Raw genomic sequence first — 18,710 nt, forward strand, 5'->3', positions numbered from 1 at the left:
TGTTGAGCATCAAGGTGGTTTGTGAGCATTGCCTGCTGTAATCATCTTTCTGTAACATTTCAGAAATATTGATGCTATGAGGGAATGTATGAGAGACTCAGAATAGGAAAGAACTAAAATATAAGCAACATTGTTTCACACTTTTGTTTATTTAAGAACAATAAAATGCTTTATCTGTGGCTTGGTTTCCTCATTTATTTTTCTGTTCCCCAGCCTTTACATTTCTAGTGTCTCATAGAATTTGAATTGTCTCAGCTGTTGGGTATGGGATGTGATATTGAATAACAGCGGCCGCTTTTTGTCTGATAAAGGTGCTGTTGTCAAGACCAATGCTAATACAGAGAAGGCAGATGAAGAAGAGAAAGGTAATAGCCTAGAGCCATACCCACGAGGTTCTACAGTCTTAATAGATTATTACAAGGCTTCGTTTTTATACCTAACCTGGCTTGGCTTTAAAGGGAGTCATAGTGCTAATAAATGCTCAACATAGTTGGTGGTGGAATTCGCATTGTTTACATTTTAGAGAAATTTTATTTTGAACTTACGAACTTCAGTAGCAGCATAAAATATGCCCTGAATGATCTTGTACAGGACACTATAAAAGAAATTTTAAGTTGCATCTCCATTGTCTAATAAAGTTAATGCTATTTGTACACATTAAACACATAACAATATATAGACTGCTTATATGATATTAAGATAAGAACTTTGTTAATTTCTGTTTTTTTTTTCATCATTATGATGTGTTAGCCAAGCTAATAATTTTTAATTTTCCATTGAGCACAAATTGGGGAGTAAATACTCGGGCTTACATAGGAAGAGTAGATAATCTCTGGAAGGATGGTTGATTGGAACAGTCCTATAGAGGAATATAAGGCCCAAATGTATGGTATCAGTTTCAAAAGCTTCCTCTTTAATAAAGCAATTTTGATTCTATTTATAAATCAAGGGACACCTGGGTGGCTCAGCGGTTGAGCGTCTGCCTTTGGCTCAGGGCATGATCCTGCAGTCCTGGGATTGAGTCCCACATTGGGCTCCCTGTATGGAGCCTCTTCTCCCTCTGCCTATGTCTGTGTCTCTCATGAATAACTAAATAAAATCTTAAAAATAATTTATGAATCAAAACTATGATATATCTTGAATTAGAAGTCCTAATATAAATATATGTTAATGCTAAAGTGCCAATGAACAAGCGAATTCAGATGAGTTCATGGTGGATTTCATGGCCTTTTAAAATTCTTTGCTTTCTTCTTCATGACAGAGGACAGAGCTGCCCAGTCCTTACTTAACAAGCTGATCAGAAGCAACCTTGTGGATAACACAAACCAGGTGGAAGTCCTGCAGCGGGATCCAAACTCCCCACTCTACTCCGTGAAGTCCTTTGAGGAGCTTCGGCTGTGAGTGTTTACTTTCTGATTCTTCCCTTTGTGTTAGAGACCCCTAGGCCTATTTTTTTCATTACAGCAGAACTTTTTTAGCTAACACAATTTTAATCAAAGAATTTAGGTGCTGGGGGCTATAACATAAAATTTCCAGGTAATATGAATTGTGCTAAACGTGCAATTCAAGCATTAGTTGTAAATAAACTGTGTAACAACAGTAACAAAGAAAAAATCCTTTAGACTTTGGCATCCTTCCTCAACCAAAGAGACGGCAACTTTCATCTTTAACTGTTTTCCTAGGAAACCACAGCTTCTCCAGGGAGTCTATGCCATGGGCTTCAACCGTCCATCCAAGATACAAGAGAACGCACTGCCTTTGATGCTTGCTGAGCCGTATGTGTCCTGATACAACTCTGTCCTTTTTAATTTTCCATTTTTTAAAACTTCTATTATTTAAAAAAAAAAACTATACTAGTAATACATACTTATTTATAAAAAGTTAGAAAATAGGGCAGCCCCGGTGGTGCAGTGGTTTAGTGCCACCTGCAGCCTGGCGTGTGATCCTAGAGACCCGGGATCGAGTCCCGCATCGGGCTTCCTGCATGAGGCCTGCTTCTCCCTCTGCCTGTGTCTCTGCCTCTCTCTCGCTCTCTCTGAATGAATAAATAAATAAATCTTTATAAATAAATAAATAAATAAATAAATAAATAAATAAATAAATAAATAAATAAATAAATAGAAAATAAAAATAAGAAAAATTGTAATCTTCCCCCATGCACTATATTAACATTTAGAGACTTCTAGACTTTTTTTTTTACATAAACTCACATATTTATACCTTTTCTAAAAAATAGAACCATATAAAATCTTTTTTAAAAAAAGATTTTGTTTATTCATGGGAGACACACAGAGAGAGAGGCAAAGACACAGGCAGAGGGAGAAGCAGGCTCCCTGCAGGGAACCTGATGTGGGTGGGACTCGATCCTGGGTCTCCAGGATCACGCCCTGGGTTGAAGGTGGCACTAAACCGCTGAGCCACCCGGGCTGCCCTCTGAGAAGCTTCTAAGTGATGCTCATGCTGCTAGTTTCAGACCACATTTTGAGCAACAAGATCCAAGAGTATACGGAACTTTTTATAAAAATTGGTCCCTCTGGGAATGCCTGGGTGGCTCAGCGGTTTAGCTGCATCTGCCTTCAGCTCAGGGTGTGATCCTGGAGTCCTGAGATCGAGTCCCATATCAGGCTTCCTGCATGGAGCCTGCTTCTTCCTCTGCCTGTGTCCCTACACCCCCCCCCCCCCCCTGTGTCTCTCATGAATGAATAAAATCTTAAAAAAAAAAAAAAATTGGTCCCTCTGTTATATAGGATTATATAGAACTGTACTGCATATAATTCTAAATCCTGAAACTCTTTTCATATAGCCTAAAAATAGATATTTTCTTTGTTCTGTGTCATAATAGTGACTATTTTCATGATAAATAATGTCTCTTTTTAGCTTGACACTTTAAACATACTTAGGGATGCATAATGGAAAATTTGTTTCATGTTGGTCATTTGTATTTATAGATCTTTTTTTTTTTTTTTTTTTTTTTTTTTTTTTTTTTTTTTTTTTATGATAGTCACAGAGAGAGAGAGAGAGAGAGGCAGAGACACAGGCAGAGGGAGAAGCAGGCTCCATGCACCGGGAGCCCGATGTGGGATTCGGTCCCGGGTCTCCAGGATCGCGCCCTGGGCCAAAGGCAGGCGCCAAACCGCTGCGCCACCCAGGGATCCCTTGTATTTATAGATCTTTTTTTTTTTTTTTTTTTTAATTTTATTTATTTATGATAGTCATACAGAGAGAAAGAGAGAGAGGCAGAGACACAGGCAGAGGGAGAAGCAGGCTCCATGCGCCGGGAGCCTGATGTGGGATTCGATCCCGGGTCTCCAGGATCGCGCCCTGGGCCAAAGGCAGGCGCCAAACCGCTGCGCCACCCAGGGATCCCTTGTATTTATAGATCTTAATGCTTTCATAGGTGCTCAGTTTTTAAATCATCAATATTAGAAGAGATCTGAATTATCTAGTACCTTTCTCCATTAATAAATATATATTGCGTGCAGGTATATAACAGATCCTATTCTAGGCACTTGGATATATCAGCAATAGTATATAGTGTTAAAAGATACTAAGTTGCAAATGTAATTAATGCCACTGAAATGTACACTTAAAAAAGCTGTTTTTAAAAAAGGTGATAAAAAATTTTTTAATTAAAAAGGTGATAAATGCTAATGAGAAAACAGCAGAATACGGGAGATCAGGAATACCAAGGGAACTGACTGCAATTTTCCCCCAACATTATATAATGAAATTTGTCAAACAACGAAGTTGAAAGGATTTTTTTTTTTTTTTAAGAATTTTATTTATTCATGAGAGACACACAGAGAAAGAGGCGGAGACACAGGCAGAGGGAGAAGCAGGCTCCATGCAGGGAGCCCAATGCGGGACTTGATCCTGGGACTCCAAGATCACACACTGAGCCGAAGGCAGAGGCTTAACCACTGAACCACCCAGGCATCCCAGGATTTTTTTTTTTTTTTTTTGAGACAGAACTTGGGGAGGGGGAGAGAGGGAGAGAGAGAAAATATTAAGCAGGCTCCACACCCAGCACAGAGCCCCACCAAGGACTCAATGTCACAACCCTGAGATCATAACCTGAGCTGAAATCAAGAGTCAGATTCTGCTTCACTAACTAACCCACCCAGGCACCCCAAAGTTGAAAGGATCTTATAGTGAACATCCATATGCCCACCATCTAAATGGTATCAATAACACTATTCTATACTTTATCACATATCAATCCACCAATACATCATTTCTTAAGGCATTTCAAAGGTGATGTGTGAGCAAAGCCTTGGAGGAGAGGAGTTAGTTGACATATCATTTGCGGACAGTTATCCCAGCAGAGTACAAGCCAAGTGCAGAAACCCTAGGACAGGGGCATGGCTGGCATGCCTTTGGGGCAGCACCAAGGCCTTTGTGGTGGGGTGGTTAAGCGAGTAGCTAGTAGGAGGTCAGAACAGAGTACTACGAGGGAGCCAGGTCAGGTAGGACTTTGTACAGCAGAAGGATTTTCACTTTTAATCTGAATGAAATGGGGAGTGACTGGAAGGCTTTTGAGCAGAGGAGTGACATGAGCTGACTTACATTTTAAAAAGAATCACTGGCTGCTGAGTCAAGAATAAAAGATAGGGAGTGCTTTAAATCCCACCACAGTCCTCTTTCTGGTGCTCTGTGTTTGTGGGGCTACCCTTTGTAACTTTACTGTAGAAATCAAAGCTTCCTTACATAAACTAAGCTTTATTCTTCACTATTATTAACTAAAAGGATACTTGAGATTTAAGCTCCTAAACCATTTTTTTTCTTGTGCAGTCCACAGAACTTAATTGCCCAGTCTCAGTCTGGCACTGGTAAAACAGCTGCCTTTGTGTTGGCCATGCTCAGCCAAGTAGAACCTGCAAACAGATATCCCCAGGTAAGGGCTTGGTAAATTTGGATTTTCTGCTAACGTGTAGCTAGAAATTACATTTTCTGGATTAAAAGCCAAGATGCATATTACTTTTTACATAAGCTAGACCCCTTGTTGAGCCCAAACAATATGGTTGACCCTCTAGTAGCAACATACATCCTGTTCCCTTTCCATGGTTTGCCAGTTCTGAGATAATGCTGAGAACTTTCTAAGTGAAAAGGAAGCTAACCTCCACCTAGAATTTCAGATCCTTCCTCACATGTGGGTTTTTGTACTCTTGTGGCCAACGGCTATTTACAAGTGTCTTTACCCAGCCAGAGTTTTAACCCTTAAGAATTCTAACTTACAATTTGCAGCATAAAGAATCAAATGGCATGCACTTTAATTTACATACAAGTCCTGATAGTAATTCCCACCCACCTTGAGATCTCACTCTGCACTCTTTCCCTGCCAGTGTCTGTGCCTCTCCCCAACTTATGAGCTCGCACTTCAAACGGGAAAAGTGATTGAACAGATGGGCAAATTTTACCCTGAACTGAAGCTAGCTTATGCTGTCCGAGGCAATAAACGTGAGTATGAATATGTGATCTGAATTCATTAAGCTAACAACTTGTATTTTAAAAATTTCAAAACCTCCACAGTAGTTGAAATTAAAAAAAAAAAAAAAAAGAACATGTGCCCTTCACCTAGATTTGAAAATTTAACATTTTGCCAGATTTGCTCTATCTGTAGAAGTGTGTATGTGTCTTGAGGGAACCATTTGGAAGTAAATTACAGACACTGTGGATCTTTACTCCTAAATACTTTACCATGGCTCAGTCAGTTAAGCATCTGACGACCCTTGATTTCAGCTCAGGTCTTTTTTTTTTTTTTTTAAGATTTTATTTATTTATTCATGACAGAGAGAGAGAGAGGCAGAGACACAGGTAGAGAAGCAGGCTCCATGCAGGGAGCCCGACGCGGGACTCGATCCCGGGTCTCCAGGATCACACCCCAGGCCGAAGGCAGCGCCAAACCGCTGGGCCACCGGGGCTGCCCTCAGCTCAGGTCTTCATCTCAGGGCCTTGAGTTCAAGCCCTTGGTCTCCACAATGGGCATGGAGCCTACTTAAACAATTTAAAAAAAAATTTTTTTTTAAGATTTTACCTATTCATGAAAGATACACAGAGAAAGAAAGAGGCAGAAACACAGGCAGAGGGAGAAGCAGGCCCCCTGCAGGGAGCCCGATGTGGGACTCAATCCCAGGTCTCCAGGATCAGGCCTTGGACCAAAGGCAGCACCAAACTGCTGAGCCACCCGGGCTGCCCCCGCCCCAAACTTTTTTTTTAATAAATACTTTAGCATGCATCTTGTAAGGACATCCTTCAACATAACCCACAAAATCCTTATCACAGCCAAGAAAATTAACAGATTCTCTAATAACTAGTATCCATTTTTATTTTTCCCCCATAGTCCCAAAAGTCCCATACTCTTTATGGCTATTTTTGAACCAACAACAAATTGGTGTGTATGCAATGCATTTGGTATTGTCTTTAAATTTAGAATAGTTCCGGGGATCCCTGGGTGGTTCAGCAGTTTAGTGCCTGCCTTCGACCCAGGGCGTAATCCAGGAGTCCAGGATTGAGTCCCATGTCAGGCTCCCTGCGTGGAGCCTGCTTCTCCCTCTGCCTGTGTCTCTGCCTCTCTCTCTCTCTCTCATGAATAAATAAATAAAATCTTAAAAAAAAAAAAATTAGAATAGTTCCTTCACCTTCTCTTCTCCCTAGTACATTTGACTTTAAACAGGCCAAATCAGGGCAGCCTGGGTGGCTCAGTGGTTTAGTGCCGCCTTCAGCCCTGGGCGTGATCCTGGAGACCTGGGATTGAGTCCACATCGGGCTCGCTGGATGGAGCCTGCTTCTCCCTCTGCCTGTATCTCTGCCTCTTTCTGTGTGTCTCTCATGAATAAATTAAAAATCTTAAAAAAAAAAAAGATTTAAACAAGCCAAATCAGTTGCTTATAAAATGCTATACATTCTGAATTTAATTGCCTGATTTCTTTTTAATGTTAATTAGAACAAAAATGTTCTAGAATATTCATAACTCTGGCATCTAATTTTTTTAAATTATAATTAACATACAGTGTTTTATTAATTTTAGCTATACAGTGATTCAGCAGTTCTATATTTTTCTCATCAAAGTAAGTGTAATAAATGTAAAGAATAATCCCCTTTATTTCACCCCACCCAACCTACCTCCCCTCTGGCAGACATGTTTGTTCTTTGTATTTAAGATTTCGCCTAGGGATCCCTGGGTGGCACAGGGGTTTAGCGCCTGCCTTTGGCCCAGGGCGCGATCCTGGAGACCCGGGATCGAATCCCACATCGGGCTCCCGGTGCATGGAGTCTGCTTCTCCCTCTGCCTATGTCTCTGCCTCTCTCTGTGTGTGACTATCATAAATAAATAAAAATTTAAAAGAAAAAAAATATTTTGCCTGTTTTTTTTTTCACTAAGCTTATTTGTATTATTCTTTTTTCTTTATTCACCTTTCCTACTTCTGTTTTGCAACAAATTAACAATATTTAAAAAGTGTTGTTGAGAGTTTGGCTATGAATGTTTTAACACAAACCTGTAACTATGACTCTCAGAAATCCACTCAGCATATAATGTCCTAATACCAACTTGAAGTTGCTTCTAAAAAGTAAGATTATAAAACTTAGTGGAAGATGATCATAAGACATTTAAAATTTTGCAGTTTGGGTTGAAGTTAGAATGCAACTTTTGTGGAAGGCAGTAATTGGATTAACAGAAGCAGCAGCATTTATTGGCTTTGAACTGAGTCAACATTTATATTTGGGCAAACTTTTGGCAGTGATTACAGGGAGCTTGTGTATGTCAGGTCAAGGTTGTAATTAAAGGACTTAAATTCAATGTATAAGTGCCATCTAATTAAAAATGAAAAGCCAAATCTCAGCTTCAGACTGTACATGGTCAAGAATGTGCCATAGCTCGCCAGGCCTTGTCTAGGGAAGCACTTCATCTAGGAGAGGCAGTAGGTGTTTCTTGGAGAAAGCAAAGCCATTCATGATGAATCCTATTTTCTGACCTGGGCAGGGAGTACATCAAGGCAACCGACTAGTTTGATGTAGATACTAGGGTAGCTGAGGGGCAGAGTGCACCAGAAAGAGCAGTGGAAGTCTGCTTGTGAGGAAGTGCAATCCTGGGCTGGGGGAATGCTGTTGCCAGAGAAGAAATAAAGGGGAGGACTACAGAGAATGGACAAGAACGCTACTGAAGAGACTTTCATCTTGTCACTGTTTTTATCCTTATTTTATCTTTTCAGCATTATTAAATACTATAGTGATATAACCTTTCCTTAAGATATTAATGCAAACATCAAACAATTGCATTAAAATACATCATGCCTTTAGGTTTTCTCAGAGAGGAAAGCTGAACTTACCATGGAAATACCCACAGAAAACGTCTTGTCTCCACAGTGGAAAGAGGTCAGAAGATCAGTGAGCACATTGTCATTGGCACCCCTGGGACTGTTCTGGACTGGTGCTCCAAGCTCAAGTTCATTGACCCCAAGAAGATCAAGGTGTTTGTTCTGGATGAGGCTGACGTGATGATAGCTACTCAGGGCCACCAAGATCAGAGCATCCGCATTCAGAGGTAGGAACTCTAGGGCCAAGAGGAACTTCTCAGCTTCCTGATCTGCAGCATCTTCTCCTTTTACTTCAAACACCTCTTTAGGTTCTTTACTTTTGTACTTCCAGAAGCGTTTGTTTGATGGGCCATATCCTCGTCAGCACTGACTGTGGGTTGAGGAAGGAGATTTAGGGAATCTTAACACCAGCCCCATCCCTGCCCCATGGCTGCTCTCGCCTCCTCCCTGCTGTTCTCCTCCCCCTTCTGCCACTCTCCTGGGCATGTGGATCACCCAAGCCCGGGGCAGCTGTCTTCTGTTCCTTCCAGGGAAAGACTCGGGATCATGCCACATACCTGGGTCTTCCCTTGCAGGATGCTGCCCAAGGACTGCCAGATGCTGCTTTTCTCTGCCACCTTCGAAGACTCTGTATGGAAATTTGCCCAGAAAGTGGTCCCAGATCCAAACATTATCAAACTCAAGCGTGAAGAGGAGACACTGGACACCATCAAGCAGTATTACGTCCTGTGCAATAACAGAGATGAGAAGTTCCAAGCCCTGTGTAACCTCTACGGGGCCATCACCATCGCTCAGGCCATGATCTTCTGCCATGTGAGTAGCAGTGGCAGCAGCAGGCCTGCTGGGGGAGGAGCTGCCCTGGAGGAGGTGCCTGACCCTCCACACAGCTAACTCCAACTGGGTGCTGAGGAGGACCAGGGGCCCGGTGTGGCCAGAAAGGAAATGAATCACCTCCACCTGCCCCAGGGAATATTCTCCTCAGACTGTAATAAGTTAGGGAAAGATTGTGAAGAACTATACCTTCTTTGGTTGGTCTTCTTTGGTTCTTAGAGATTACTTGGAAAAAACTCTTAATAACATCCAATGAAATAAAACATTAAGAATATAGACTATTTGGGAATGAAGATCTTTGGATCACACCACTCTTCTTTGCTGAATGCTAAGATGATTTAAGTAATTCATCCAAAAAAATTTTTCACTTGGCTAAAATTATTTGTGAAATTGGTAAGCCTATCCTGTTGACTGAACTCAGCAGGTCTTCATGTATTTTAATGGCAACAAGCCACTTTTTTGCAGGTTATCTTTTTTTTTTTTAACAGGTATCTTCATTTAAAACCATTCTGTTCACTCCAGACCCGCAAAACAGCTAGCTGGCTGGCAGCAGAGCTCTCAAAAGAAGGCCACCAGGTGGCCCTGCTGAGTGGCGAAATGATGGTGGAGCAGAGGGCTGCGGTGATTGAGCGCTTCCGAGAGGGCAAGGAGAAGGTGCTGGTGACCACCAACGTGTGTGCCCGCGGTGAGCAGAGAATCTGTCCGCCAGGCCCTGGGTAGCAAGGGAAGTCCTCCTGTATGGGGCGCTCTGCCGGTTCGGGGTGAGTCCACATGGGCTTGGTGTTGGCATTCTTTCCTGGGAGAGACTGGATTCCCCCAGCAGATGAGAACCGTCACAGAAGCCAGGGGCCCTGATGTGGTGGAAGGACAGGGACAGGCACCTCACTGGTCCAGAAGGGCACCTTCTCTTTGGGGCCCCCAGTGAGGTTCTGGCTGCATTACTGATGTCCTAATTCTGTTGGCACCCTGCCAAAGTTGTTTTTCCCTCTGGATTCTGCTAGGTGCCCCTTGGCCCCAAATCCCAGAGCCAACCTGCCCGACTCTTCTTCCAAGTGAAGCTGGTGTATGTTGGCCTTGCTCGGCTGCTGGTGATTTTTGTCTCCCTTCCTGACCTGTCCACCTCTTTCATGCAGGTATTGATGTCGAGCAGGTTTCTGTCGTCATCAACTTTGACCTTCCCGTGGACAAGGATGGGAACCCGGACAACGAGACCTACCTGCACAGGATCGGGCGCACGGGCCGCTTTGGCAAGAGGGGCCTGGCAGTGAACATGGTTGACAGCAAGCACAGCATGAACATCCTCAACAGAATCCAGGAGCATTTTAGTGAGTGCCTGGGAGTGTCTCTGCTGGTGCCCTCTCCTTACAGGGGCGAGTCCAAGGGAGGGGGCGAAGGGTAGATTCTCCTGTGGCCCCAAGAAAGGCCTTTGTCCCCAACACAGTCCCCTCCTTCCCTACAATAGGGAAGTCCTCCAAGAGCACACCTGGCAAGTTTTCAGGGTCAGGGACGCAAATCACAGTTCTCCCTTGGCCAGCCTCAGGGGCCTGGAGCTCTGTCCCTTGCTGGGCACTGGGAGTCTTTGGGCTTAAGTGAAAGGTCGCTGTGGCCAGAGGCATGGCCCATCCCTAGGCAGGGCAGAACCCTGTTTCCTCTTCCTGTGCCGTGCTGTCCCTTTCCTAGGGGTGGGTCTCTGTGGTAGCCCCATGTTGATTTCTCTTTGAATTCTCATCTTCCTCCCCAGATAAGAAAATAGAAAGATTGGACACGGATGATTTGGACGAGATTGAGAAGATAGCCAACTGAGAAGCTCCACCAGTCACCAGTGCCCACCCCTGGCACTCACTCCACCTGCACGGAAGACTAGTGCTTTCATGGCACAGGCCTTGACAGTTACACAAAGAGGAGGCAGAGGAGAGAGAAACTACCTACCTCATTTTAAATTACGTTTGGACTAGACAAAAATTGTGCAAATGATGGGGGGAGGTAGAAAAAAATTGTTTATACAACTTTTGAAGATTAGGCGTGAATACACAGAAATTTACCTTTTGGAAATTCCGTCTTCATTTTGGCCATTTTCCCCACCTTTAAGCTGTAGCTAATTAATCACTTGCTCAAGATGCTTGTGGCAGTCCTTGCCACCGCCCAGCCAGAGGGCCACAAGTGTTCAGAATAGCCTCCAGACAGAAGAGAGTTGATGACAGACAGAAGCCCTAACTGGGATAGGTGTGTAAGCCAGCCATCACGTTTGGGGTATGGGATGAGGCCTGTGAGCTGGTGTTTTGGATTTGGGGTGGGGCAGCGCATCTGAGTGTTGTCAGCTCCACAGTAGGAAGGGATTTGCTAACCATGAGCCAAATTGCCACCCTGGGACTTTTGGTGCTTGCAGGTTTGTGTTGCAGGACCATGACCTGGTTTTCATCAGCAGGGCAATGTGTGTATAGTGCACATCTGATTATCAGTGGATCCCTTGCCTATGCTTAAAGCCTGTGGAGAAGTCTTCATGGAGAGTTAAGTGGTAGCCCTCACTTACCATACAACCTGGGCTCACAGGCACTTGCAGCATCTTCTTTATAATCCCTAATGTCACCTTTGCCCCTTAGCCTCAATCAAATAAAAGGTGATCTAAGGTTTGGATCCTCAGTGAAAACTGTGGCTTCAAGTCATTCACAGACAGCCTGAAGGCAACTCCAGAAGTGAATCAGCAGTAGTCAAAAATACTTGCTTTGTCTCCAGATCCCAGAAGGCAACATTTGTCAGAGCTGGGGTATGATTTCAGGTATTTGATGTCTTGGTTGTAAAGTGATTTTGAATATGTGTTCACATTTCTTGGAATACACATAGTGCAATAAGGAACTAGGACTATGGCCATTCACCTGCACAAAGCGGGAGTCAATGCCAAGGACTTGGCTCCCTCCTTACTGGGCATCTTTGTGCAGAATAGTCAGAACAAATGTTAGTAATGAACGCTTCCTCTTACCTGGCTAAGGCTGATGGTATCCACAGAGTTACAGAGCAAAGATGAGATGAAACCCCAGCAACATGAAGTCTTCTCTACCTCTTTGACCTTGATACAGAACGGGTACTTTGTCTAGGCCCAGGCCCGAAAGAGGGATTTTATGTAATTCTAATCCCAGACTATCCTTATAAGCATTTCCATGTTTTAGGGCCAGACTGGTTTCCTAGGCAGGGAAGGGGTCCATGCCAGCCTCCAAGTGGTTTCCTTAATCTGACATTAGATACAGAGAGACCAAAAACTGCCACTCCTGCCACATTTCCCCAGTGGCCATTCGTAGTCTTTTCTGATTCTGGCCAACTCTGACCCAAGAGAAGAAATTCTGTCTCCCACCCCCTGCTGGGCTGTGGACCAACCCTGAAATAACTAAAACAAAGGCAGGAATTAAAGGAGTATAGACTCCTTACAGGCTGCAGGCTGACTTACATTCCCTTCTTCCTGCCAACTGCATAGCCTTAAATCTAAGCAGCTAGGGGATGGGGCAGGGATGGAAGTACCAGTACATATTTTGTGAATCTTTACAACTATACTGTTCTATCTTTACCCATGTTTCCACCATCCTTGGAATTCTCTTAATAGGAGAAAAGCCAAGTACCCTTAGGTAGCTTATCCCTGAGAACACACAACCATATGCTTAGATTTGAAAGACCATGAGTCAGCCCTGGTCAGGTGTATGGTCAGGTGTCCTAGGAGGGTTGTCCTCTGGTCTGTGTTCCTCAGACACCAAAGCTTCTAATTTGTACAAGAAATGTCCTGATAAACCAATGCCAATTGAGTACAAGTTTAACAACAGAATAGGTCCAGTGTTTTGGCACTGCTTTAATTTCTAAAACAAATAAGGTTATGCTAGAGGGACAAATAATGTTCTATTCATCTGATTTCATACTTAATGCCCATGGAGGGGACAACTTCAGAAACAGCTGCAGTACCTTGAGCCTCATAGTTCATTAGTCCTATCCTAACCCACAGCATGGAGCCCAATGTAGGGCTTGAACTAACAACCCTGAGATCAAAATCTGACACCAAAAGTCAGACACTTAACTAACTAAGCCATGCAGGTGCCCCTCATTATTCTTTTCTGGTTAACTCTTCCACTCTGACCAGTGACCATTTTAAGACTTTCACTCACCTCAAACTTCCAACCCCATTATCTCCATACTTGGAGGCAACAATCAACACAAGGACACTCCCCCAAGCACACCTATCCTTCCCTTTCCCTCCTATTACAACGGGAGAAGTCCCTACTATCTAAATTTCTCTACAAATGCACCCTCTCCTGTGGCTCTTTAAGGACTTGCTCCATCTACTCCATCTCATATTTTCAACCTCTCCCACCCCACTAGCGGGTTCCCATCAATTTTCCCTCGTGTGTGTGTAGTAGTATAATACACATAATGAAAAATAAAATACAAGTTTACCATCTTAACCATTTTTAGGTGTACAGTATATTAAATACATTCATAATGTACAACCACCACCCACCACCATCCATCTCTTGGATCTTGCAAAACTGAAATATACCCAAGGAGAGGGGTAAGGATGGGGTGGTGGAGAGGTGGACTCCCCACTTGGCTCAGAGCCCAACGTAGGGCTTGATCTCATGACCTGAGCCAAAACCAAGAGTCAGATGCTCAATCAACTGCACCACTCAGGGGCCCCAAAAAAACACATTATATTTGACCTGTCAACAGCATTTAACAATATAAACAGTCCCTTCCTCTAACCACTCTTCTGATGACTGAAGTGACACACACTCATTGGTCTTCCTTTACTCTGGCCATTGTGAGTGTTCCTCATAGCTCTGTTTTGGGTCATTTCTTCTTTCTCTACTGTGGGGAATCTTGTTCATTCCTCTGGCTTTCTTTCTGCTGACAATTCCAAAATCTATACCAAGACCCAGTTTTTGAGCTCCAGGGTTGTAGAAACAACTGCCCACATGGCACTTGCACTTGGAATGTCTTCAAGGAACCATGTACTCAGTATATCCAAAATTGAACCTATCATCTTGTACTACCACCAAACATCACCACTCAAAAAAACTCATGTTCTGCTCTTGGCTTTTCCTTTATCTCATGAAATGGCATTATAATTGTCTGTGGCTTGAGGCAGAAATCTGGATTCATCAGGAACTTCCTGCTCCCCAACCAATAATCACCAAGTCCTTTTGTATCATCCAATGCTATGTAACACATCACCCCAAAACAACAGCTCAAAACAACTTAGTCTGGTGGCTCTCCTGGTCTCTCCTAGGCTCACTTCTGCAGCTGTATTCCCCTGGCTGTTGTCTGGGCTCAGCTGAAACAGCTGGGTTCCTCCACATGGTCTTCCATCTTCATAATATGGTAGATGGTCTCTGGGTTTTAAAAAAGGAAAGCAGAAGTTCTAAGTTCTCTTGAAGCCTTGGCTTAGAACTCCCCAGTGCACTTCTGTCACATTCTTTTAGTCAAAGCAAATCACTAGGCCAGCGCAGAGATAGTGGGGAAATAAATAGCTTCTGATGGGATCGCTTGAAATATCTGTGGCACCACCTTCTATCAGGTTGAACCAAATGAAATGGGACTGTCGGACAGCTGTTGACCTATAAAAGTGGCACTTTCAGGATGTGTTTTACAGAGAAACTTGCTAATGTGTTAACGAATGAAAACATGGAATATGTTTTACACATATTATCCCCAATCACTTTTTCATACAAATTTTTTGTACTCATTATAAACTACTCTTTAGACCTTTGTGGGCCAAATACAAACTTAGTCTGGCTCCTGCCATTATTCTTATTATCTGAATCCTTACAGCATCCCTCTTCCCATTCCCCTCCTGTTGCTTCCTGCACATAGAGGCAACATGAAGGAAAAGGAGTTCCTACAGCAGAGCCACCATCCTATCAGGCCTACTCCTACCACTGGCACAAGCAGTATAAATCCCTGTACCCATTCACCAGAAGAAATGACGCCAAGAGACAGGTGTGTCCATGAGAGATGATCAATTTGTTGATCACTAGTTCATTCATGGATTTCATTCACTAGCTAATTCAACAACTGTTTAAGGTATCCCTGCTCTGGGTGAGATGCTGGGGAACCAAATGTGAACAGAACAGGTAGGATCCCCACAGGATTCCCCGTTGAATGATGAAGCTGAAATAATCATGTGATCAGGTAATTCCATGGAAGATGCAGTTTAAGCTCACCTAGGCCCAAAGGTCTAGTTAGAAAGTGCCCCAGGAAGGGGTCCCAGGAACACTGGCCCTTCACTCTGCCCTTAGTTTTTGGTTTTCTTGCCCAGTGCTTTCTGAAACTGGGTTGCCCTGAATTCAGATCCTAGATTTGCCACTCATTAGGTCATATGATACCTTGGAAAAGTTTACTTCTCTGAACCTTGATTTCCTTATTTGTAAAATGGAAATAACGGTAGCGGGATCCCTGGGTGGCACAGCGGTTTAGCGCCCGCCTTTGGCCCAGGGCGCGATCCTAGAGACCAGGGATCGAATCCCACGTCAGGTTCCCGGTGCATGGAGCCTGCTTCTCCCTCTGCCTATGTCTCTGCCTCTCCCCCTCTCCCTCTCTCTCTCTCTCTCTCTCTCTATATATATATATATATACATACATATATATGTATATATATAATAAAAAAATTTTAAAAAAAGGAAATAACGGTAGTAATGTTTTAAGAATCAACTTAGGTGATACAAGTAAATTGTGCAGAATGCATTAAAAAATGTTAATGCATGAGGTTCTCATTGCCCAGTCTAGGTGAATCTAACTTAGGGGAGGAAAGTGTCTAGTCTGCAGTTTCAGGAGAATGTGTCCTTCTCAGTCTCTGGTCTGGAGAAGAGTGGGATTCTCAGTGGCTTCTGGCTGGATGCCTTCTTTTTGGAATATAAATGCTAACTGAGAGGGAAGTGACAGCCTCGACAGAAATTCCTATCACCCAGAGCTGCCCTAAAACAGCTGGCTGGTTTCATTATCCCAGCTGGACCTTCAGCCTAGACCTCCCTGAGAGCACTCACCTGGACAAAGCAAATGCCCACCAGCCTTCCTGTAAGTACAAGTGGGGAACCAGAAAGAAATTTCAGTAAACACCCCACATTGGGTGTAGAGATTACTTAAAAATAAAATATTCGGGCTCCTGGGTGGCTCAGTTAAGGATCTGCCTTCAGCTCAGGTCATGATCCAGGAGTCCTGGGATCGAGCCCTGCATTGGGCTCCCTGCTCAGCAGGGGAGTCTGCTTCTCCGTCTCTGCCCCTACTCATGCATTCTCTCTCTCAAATAAGTAAATAAAATATTTTTAAAATAAATAAAATCTTGGGGCGCCTGGGTGGCTCGGTCTGCTGGGCGGCTGCCTTTGGCTCAGGCCATGATCCCAGGGTCCTGGGATCAAGCCCCACATCGGGCTCCCTGAGGATGGGCAGCCTGTTTCTCCCTCTCCACTTGTGCTCTCTTGCACACTCTCTCTCTTTAAAAAAAAATAAAAAATAAAATAAATAAAAATAAAATCTTAAAAAAAAAAATATATATATATATAGAATATTTCTATTACCCAAGAAGGTCCCTTGTGTCCTGACTTTCCCTCCTCCGGATGCATCACCCACAGATGATTGTTCTCACTACAGATTTCCCTTTTCCTATTTTTTACTTGCATATACATGCAGTATTGCATCTCTTATGTCTGACATCTTTCCTTCAACACAATGTCTCTAAGACTGACTTTACTTCATTATGTGTAATTTATTCGTTTTTATTGCTAAGTAGTAATTCACTGAATAAATATACCATAATTTGTTTACCCATTCTCCTGTTGATGGACATTTGGGATTCCCGTTTGGGGCTATTTTGACGAAGTTTCCTATAAACATTTGTACAAGTCTTTCTGTGGACGTATGTTTCATTTCTCTTGGATAGTAACTAGGAGTAGATTTGCTGGGTCACAGAACAGATGTAGGTTTAACTTTTTGAGAAACTGCCAAACATACAAAACCACTGTGCCATTTTACATTCTCTGCAGAAGCTGATGAGAGTTCCAGAGGCTGACAAAATTTCTTTGATTGACCAAACTCCAGTTAGGTTCTTGAACCTTCTCCTAAACCTGTCTGTGCAATTCTTTGTAAAATCCAATTTTAGCAAGAACCCCCCACACTTGGTATCTGGTCACCCTCAGTATCTGACAGGGTCTTCATCGTTGCACCATCCCTCAGGTGATGTCTGATGTCTTACCTTTCATCAGCAAGAATTCTGTTAGGTTAGCTTAACTAGAATTCCCCTACACCTTGATGTTTCCTCTTAGTAATCTTCCTTCCACTGACCACTCTCCACCACCACCACACTGCTCAGCTATAAATCCCCTCTCACTCATGTTCTATCTCACCATCACTGGAAAATACCATTGCAGTGGTCCCCATATCTATCCCGAGTGCCTCGCCATCTCTACCATGTCACTATTTTTTTTTTAACAGTCCACGTTCTTATCAACACATGGCAGGTCAATATTTAATTTTAGCCATTCTAGCTTTGCGCAGTAGTATCTCACTGTGACTTTGATTTGCATTTTCTTAACAACCAGTGATTTCCAGCTATTTTTTATGTGCTTACTGACCACAATGGTGTCCTCTTTTGCAAAGGGTTCAAGTCATTCAAACATTCTGACATTAAAAAAAAAAAATAAAAAAAAAAACATTCTAACATAAAGGTTACAATAAAAAGTGTCCTAAAGTAATACATTTTGAACTAAAAAACCTCTATTAATTTACTCAACCACACATTAAAAAAATATTTATCAAGAGGCTACTATGAGTCATGAATTTTTCTAGATTCACAAATTAGTGGTGATCAAGACATAAGATTTTTGCTCTTGTTCAGAAGAGTTCATAATCTAGAGTGGGAGGCAAAAAGACAAAAAGCAAACAACAGGATTTTTGATGGTATGGAGATGCTGAGTATCAATAAAATGTTGGAAACAACTTCTATCCATCCCCAAGGTGATAGGAGGAGGGAAGGTAGGTAACTTATGTGATAGGAGTTTGATGGACTATTATAATGCCATGGAACCAATAATCACAACATGAAAATATACTTAGTCATAGAAAAACGGTGAGATTTAAAACTGTATGTGCACTTTGATTAGGTCTACGTAAAACACCCATACTTTGATGCATATGGGCGAAAACTGGGAAGACCCGGGAGAAAATAAAACGCTGCTGTGTGTATTTCAGGAGTGGTGGACTTACGGGGCCCTGAGGGCTCTGGGTTTCGTTTTGATTGTTGTTGTCTTACAGGCTACCGCGCGTTCTTAACGGCAGAAACCGGCGTCTACGACATTCTCATAGGACTTACCTTCGTCTAAGGCTTTAGAATTCAGAGACACGTGACAGGCTTAGGCTAAAACATGGGTTACTTCAGTGTGAAGTACGGCAATAAATAAAATAAGGACTAAGAATTTGACCTCGCAAAGCCCAGGGACCTCAAAGCACGACTAGGTTGCTCCCGGGAAAGGCTGAGGACGACGCGCGGTGGCGCACGACCGGGAGAGGCGACGCCGCAGCGCCGGCCCGGAGCGGCGC

The 18,710-nt window shown here is 43.1% G+C and overlaps 1 protein-coding gene and 1 long non-coding RNA gene across 6 annotated transcripts in view; one reads left to right on the forward strand and one right to left on the reverse strand.

Annotated features, from left to right (window-relative positions):
* The window catches only part of DDX19B (DEAD-box helicase 19B), a 24,130-nt gene extending 12,337 nt beyond the window's left edge, over positions 1-11,793 (forward strand). For 3 of the 5 annotated variants that reach the window (XM_041771597.1, XM_041771596.1, XM_041771599.1), the window contains 10 exons: positions 312-365; positions 1,262-1,397; positions 1,683-1,775; positions 4,792-4,894; positions 5,343-5,457; positions 8,365-8,542; positions 8,891-9,128; positions 9,669-9,831; positions 10,280-10,471; positions 10,888-11,793. In XM_041771597.1, the coding sequence (XP_041627531.1) occupies positions 312-365; positions 1,262-1,397; positions 1,683-1,775; positions 4,792-4,894; positions 5,343-5,457; positions 8,365-8,542; positions 8,891-9,128; positions 9,669-9,831; positions 10,280-10,471; positions 10,888-10,949 (1,334 nt within the window). In that variant the 3' untranslated portion in view covers positions 10,950-11,793. The remainder of the gene's footprint in view (positions 1-311; positions 366-1,261; positions 1,398-1,682; positions 1,776-4,791; positions 4,895-5,342; positions 5,458-8,364; positions 8,543-8,890; positions 9,129-9,668; positions 9,832-10,279; positions 10,472-10,887) is intronic. The other 2 variants (XM_041771598.1, XM_041771600.1) reach the window with 1 other exon arrangement.
* Positions 4,014-18,703, reverse strand: LOC121500135. Its single transcript, XR_005990311.1, has 4 exons — positions 18,484-18,703; positions 8,873-9,041; positions 8,328-8,685; positions 4,014-4,874 (listed from the first exon to the last, which is right to left on the reverse strand). It is a non-coding gene; the product is annotated as an uncharacterized LOC121500135 (long non-coding RNA).
* Positions 18,704-18,710: the final 7 nt, after the last annotated feature.

Source organism: Vulpes lagopus, chromosome 10, assembly GCF_018345385.1.
Source record: "Vulpes lagopus strain Blue_001 chromosome 10, ASM1834538v1, whole genome shotgun sequence".
In the NCBI taxonomy this organism is placed as follows: Eukaryota; Metazoa; Chordata; class Mammalia; order Carnivora; family Canidae; genus Vulpes; species Vulpes lagopus.